A 6000-nucleotide genomic window follows, 5' to 3' on the forward strand; every position below is an offset into this window, starting at 1 on the left:
AGGAAAAAAATAAGCTTCTGAAATAATATATCTATAAATAAGATTAAATAATATGCATTATCAACAAGAAATAAGCAATAACTCTGCTATAAAATGCAAATCAAAAGCTAAGAATCTTAAATACCCACATATTGGGGACACTGCAGTTTATTGATCTACAGTCAGATCTGTTGGCCAGATGTTGAAGCAGAAATATAAAACAATGTTACTGCATTCCTACTAGCAAAGAGAATACTAAACTAGTTCAAAAAATAGTTTCTGACAGAATAAATTCCTCTCCTTCCCCTGCAATGAGGGACCTTTTTTAAAGGGCGGGGGGGGGGGGGGGGGGGGGGGTGTGTGTCTATGCCATAAATAAATAATGCAAAACAGATACCTCCGGCCTCTTTGATGCTGCACAGCTTGACAAGCCGTTTGCATGAAAATAATTCCCTTTAATTCAGGAAACTCAAGGATCTCGAGGTAATCTTGAACAACTTTCCAATCTGGAATCATGTAATGAGTCACATCACTAGACAAGAGTTTCCCATCTGAAGCATAATTCAAAATGTAAGAGATTAGACATATTTGCCAAACTCGTTTATTATTATTATTTAAATGTCATGGTGCCCCCCTGTGCAAAATAACTTTCCATCTTAACTACACTGTGAAGTTTTTAAACGACAAGACAAATCTACTTTGGTAGAGGCCCAAAGTTCAGGTAAATTCAGCACCTTCATTTTTCTGAAGCTGTGATAAATAAAACCTCAACGTGGTTTATAGTGTTGCCAGTGGAAGAGATGACTGATCTTTTTTTTTTAAGGCAAACAAACACACCTTCAGCACAACCTGAATATTTCTGTGTTAACTCACTGACATACACTCACATTTAAAAGGGGCCCCTTAAAATTTATAGGTATTAACCACTTGTTTCTGTCCAGCAATTTCAAATCGGTTCTGTCTCAAGTTTGTGAACATGCTCAGAAGTCTCCAAGGGCCAGAACTGACTAGAAAAGATGCTCAGTACAAACCAGGGCCCTGGTAGGATTTCCACCCAGCCCATGTCAGGGAGCTCGTCGCACAAGCAGTAACCGAAATGTTCACCTTAACCAGTAATCCTAAACCAAGGTGCGGATTTCAGTAGTCGCTGAAAAGGCCCAGAACACTCATCTCCCACGAGGGGGAAGAGAACCAGTAACCTTCGTTCAATGGGGCACCCTTACAGCCTGGAAATCAAGTGGGGTAAGGTCTAGTGCACAGCAGTCCTAAATCTAACTTTCCCCTGACCTTCACAGATAATTCACAAATCCTTTGGATAAATGCCTGAGGCATCCGTGCTGGCAGGTCAGATTAATTTGTGGGGAGCAAAGAAATGTAAAATGAACAGCAGCAGCAGCAGCAGCAGGAGGTTTCCGGGCTCCCGCCTCTCACCAAAGGGCCAACGACTAGGGTCCTCTTCATTTCACCACCCAGGGCAGAAAGGGGGCAGGTTCCTGCGCCCAGGCCCCTTGGAAAGCCCAAATCACAAGGCCTCTGGGGCTCTGGGGGCGCCTGTCTCTGGGCCTTTTCATTTTATGGGGCGCAGCAGTCGGGGAGGTCCCGTGCGGAGAGCCCCTGACGCAGCGGCCCACGGCGGTCTCCAAGCGGAGACGAAGGTGATGGCGGGGAGCGGTGGAGGCCCGGGTGCCTTGGACTCGGCGCCTCTTTGGCCTCGCGCTGCGCCTCCTGCCGCGCCCTTCCGCCTCACCGGACGCACGACCCCCGCCCCGCCGCCCTCGCTCCCTGGCGTCCAGGGCTCCCCTCGCACCCGGCCTCGGGGCTCCTCGTCCCCGCCCGGGTCGCTCTCGCTCCCTCCTGGGCCCTGACCGTTGCGGCAGGCGGCGGGCTGCGTGCAGAGCGGGCTGTTGCAGGGCACGCTGGGCCGCAGGTAATGCTCCCGCACGATGCGCAGCGTCCGGCCCTGGAAGGTCCTCAGAAGCAGCACCTTCTCCCGCTTCTGCAGCATGGCGGCGGCGCTCGGCTCGGGCAGAGCTCCGGGCCCGCGAGGCCGTCCCGAGCGAGCGGCCAGGAAGTGGCGGGCGCGGCCCGGCGCCGGTGGAGGCGAGGCCGCGGCTTCGGGCCCGCCCCCTCGGCCAGGTCCCGGCCCGGCCCTCCTGGCAGCCGCCCGAACGGGCCTCGGGGTTGAAGGCTGGAGGCAGCCTGCGAGAGGGGTCCTCCTGCGCGGCCGGGCGGCATCTCCTACCCCGCTTCGGTTTCTCCCTTCCCCACAATCGCCTGGGGACAGGCATGGGGTGGGGGTGGTAAAAGACTTAATGGGAGATAAGATTATACAGGGATGCTAGTGAAAAGTTTTGTGGAGAAAGATTTGGTACAGCTATAAGGGATTATTATGCTTTGTTTTTACTCCCAGGGGCAGGCAGCCATATTAATATGGGTAATCATTAAACATTTTCTGTTCGGTGCTCTTACTGTCCCTGAAAGAGCTACAAGATTCAGCAAATAAGCCAGCAACTCTGCCACTTCAACATTTTTTTCCTTTCAAAAAGTTGTATTTATGCTCGCTTCGGCAGCACATATACTAACAAAAGTTGTATTTTAACCCATATAAATATGCAAACAGTGTCCGAGACCATGAAAACCCATCCCTTGCTTTGAGGTAAACACTATTTAACCCCAGCTTTATAGCATTTGCAGTCTCTGGCAAAGGAATTTTCTTTTAGACTTGATGGAGACTTACACAGTCTCTTCTGAGAACATATGCCCTTGGTTGGATAGAAGCCACTGTTCTTCCAAGCTCTTAACAAAGACTTTTGAGCCGCACCAGAAACTTTACATACAAGTGTCACATTTAATTTCCACTAGTGAGTGGAGTCAGGCATTATTATCCCCATTTTACAGGCGATGAAACAGAATTAGGGAGATTAAGTTGCCAGAGTTACCCAGCTATTAAGCGGTAGAATCAATATTCAAGCCAGAATCTGGCTGAATCCAAAGCAGGCTCTTAACTAATTGCCGTGATATTCACAGATGAATAAAATATAGCTCATATCTAAGGAGTTTATAGCCTGCTTGTTGAGCTCTAGTTAGGCAGCTCAACCAGCTGGCTGGGAACATGTGAGCTTCCTATTTTGCTGAAGTGAGCAGAACCAGGGTGTTCTGTTGGATGGATGGCTTTTGCTCAAGGGGGACATATTAAAAAGAGCCATGGTCCCTCACTCATTGTATTTTTATTTCAAGTTATCTGCAGTGAGGGATAATGTGAGTGAGATCTGAGATGGAATTGCACAAGTTAGGAAAACATTACAATGCTGGTCCACAGGACACAGCACTGTGAGGCCCATAAAGCAACCAACAGTGTAGGAGGCCCTCCCTAAATCAGAATGTCAGTGCAAGGCCCTTCTTAATTCAGGTCAGTTCTAGAAATCCCAGAGGACAGGCAAGTAGCAAAATTTGTCCCCAACATAAAAATGCTTCTGACAGCTGCCCACAATTCCCTCTAAAGTTCTCCCATTTTAATTTTTCTTTTACTTTTCATTTTATGTCCTTAACATCTCCCTTTGGTGTTTCGTAGCTTTAAACTTTCTCTAAATTGGTACTAATAATTTTTTAAGGAAGAGAGTGTGTCTAGCATTGTATTGAAAATTGATTTTATCAGTATTTAAAATAATTCAAGGCCCATCAAGCACTTCCTTTGCTTGCATTGAGGTAATGATGTATGATTTATGTTCTTAAAAGCATGGTCCCTTAGTTCTTGCAACCGATGATCTAAAATGGACGAGAATGCCTTTTTGTTGGTTTGTTCACCAACATTCTGATGCCTCTTGCCTGAGAAAAAGGTTTCTATGTCAGAATAAACTAGGTTATGTTGCAGTAATATACAACTTCAAAAATCCTAGGGACTCAAAACAACATGTTGTATAGGTGCCTAGAGGCTCCACTCTGTTTTGTCCTTCTCCAGGACCAAGGCTGATGGAGCCAGTTCTCTCTAGAATACTGTTTGCTGTTTATTGGCAGAGGGACAAGAGCTCTCTAGACAGCCTTACCCCAGCAATTAAAAGGTCAGTCTGGAAGCGATATATGTCACTTCTGCCTATTGGCCTGAACTAGTCACATGACCACACACTCAAAGGCAGAGTGATGAAACCTTTTGGTGAGCAGCATTAGTGATTACCCGAGTGCCCCCAACTCACACCCCTTAGTCTGCTCTGCCATCACCTTAACCCTTGTGTCTGTGACTACTCCAGCTCAGCCCACTATCATCTCTGCTTGGGCATTCTACTGCTCGCCTCTTTTTACATTCTCACACTCCTCCCCAGTAGCCAGTGAGCCAAGCATGCATCACCATATCATCTTTAATCTTTATCACAATCCTTCAATTAAATATGTGGGTTTTTGTGGCAGAGAGTGTCACCGAATCCATGTCCTCTTCTCTGGACACACAGATGAACTACATTTCCCAGCCTCCCTTGCATATAGATAGGTGTGGCTACCAAATGTAATGGCACCATTTCCAAGACTGCCCCATAAAAACCTCCCATGAGCACTCCTCTTTTCTGTTCCACCAGCTAGATGTCAAATCCCAGGGGATCTTGGAAGCCAGCACTGAAGAAAACAGGCCCTCTTCTGCGCCATCAGCATGGGTCCCAGAAGGACTATGCGGAGCAGAGCCCTGCCATCCCCCCCACCCAGGAGCATCCACAAGAGATTATTGTAAGGGAGAAATAAACTCTTGTTATAGCAGCTGGAATTAGCCTAGCTAATACACATCTACTTTACAAAGGAAATTGAAGACTGAAGAGTTGCCTATTTGTTAAAAAAATTAAAACGCTCATTAGATATTAAATGTCTTGATGAAGCTGCTCAAGGATTGTACAGCAGTTCTAAAGTATACAGTCCTCTAGGCAGTGGGAGAACAGCAGTGGTCTTTAGTGTTCTGGTTTGGTCTGGCTTATGGTGCCACAGCAGTGCCACACTGGGAAGGATGCTTGGTGGCTTGCTTTTCTTTTCAGTTTTCCCTTTCCTTGTCTATCCAAGTGCAGATGGACAGCCAGTGCCTAGGCAGCAGAACGCTGTGACAGCTTTCAGCACTCTGTTGCTGGTGGAAATAACGATGGTGGCTCGGTTTCCCTGGTGCATGACTGCAGTCCTCTTCAGGCTGAGCACCAGCGTGCTTACACTGCAGGAGTCTGTAGCATGCAAGCCTTTTGCGGATGCGCTCTGGGAGTGCAGACATCAGCAACCACTGGATTATAATCAAAAGGTCTCATCAAAAGGTTAGTTTGGAGAGGATGGGGCATCTTTACAAAGGGTTAAGAGGACAGGGAGGTTAAATGTATAAAAGCAATTCTGAAAGATGAGCTCCAGGGGCTAGAATGGATTACTGAAGCAGGGTTTGAAATATTCTGTCTTGATTTATCTATTTTACAATAGTACAACATGCTTGTTGCAACACATTCCAACAATACTGAAATGTGCCGAATAAAAACGTTGAAGTTCTGCTTGCATCTAAAGTCTACTTCTCCTTAGTAATTTACCATCGTTGATAGCTGGTATGCATCCTAGGTGTCTTTAAATATAACCCCAAATTTGCAACTTTTCAAAGAGCTTGCCAATCTATGCAGTATCAGCTAATTACAGCTAAAACGCTTTTCTTGTGTTTTCTTAGTTAAGCCTCAAAACAATGCCTTGACTGTGGTACTGCTACCACCTGCATTTTACAGGTGAAGAAACTGAAGTACGAAAGAATTGAGACACAGGCCATACACTGATGGTATGATAAAGCCAGACTTGGACTCCATGCAGTTTGGTACAGAGCGCAGGCAGTAATGACTCGGCCATCCCACCTTTCAGCTAGTAAATGGTGAGTTATAGAATGGAGTGCATTCTATACAGTGGACCATGGATGAGCCCCGTCATTTTAGGGTTAAGGAACTGGAGATAGTGCTACTCAAATATTGACCCTTCTACTTTCTTAACTTCCCTGAGCCTTAGTGATTTCAACTATAAAATATAGTTAGCTAG

The 6000-nt window shown here is 46.5% G+C and overlaps 1 protein-coding gene across 2 annotated transcripts in view; it reads right to left on the reverse strand.

Moving 5' to 3' along the window:
- DIS3L (DIS3 like exosome 3'-5' exoribonuclease) overlaps window positions 1-2064 on the reverse strand; it is a 31063-nt gene extending 28999 nt beyond the window's left edge. Inside the window, exons 1-2 of one of the 2 annotated variants that reach the window (XM_011386090.2) lie at window positions 1787-2064; window positions 377-530 (exon numbers count right to left, since the gene is read on the reverse strand). In XM_011386090.2, coding sequence (XP_011384392.1) covers window positions 377-495 — 119 coding nt within the window. In that variant the 5' untranslated portion in view covers window positions 496-530; window positions 1787-2064. The remainder of the gene's footprint in view (window positions 1-376; window positions 531-1786) is intronic. The other variant, XM_011386085.2, reaches the window with a different exon arrangement.
- Between the last annotated feature and the right edge of the window lie 3936 nt (window positions 2065-6000).

Source organism: Pteropus vampyrus, unplaced genomic scaffold (assembly GCF_000151845.1).
Source record: "Pteropus vampyrus isolate Shadow unplaced genomic scaffold, Pvam_2.0 Scaffold15, whole genome shotgun sequence".
NCBI lineage: Eukaryota > Metazoa > Chordata > Mammalia > Chiroptera > Pteropodidae > Pteropus > Pteropus vampyrus.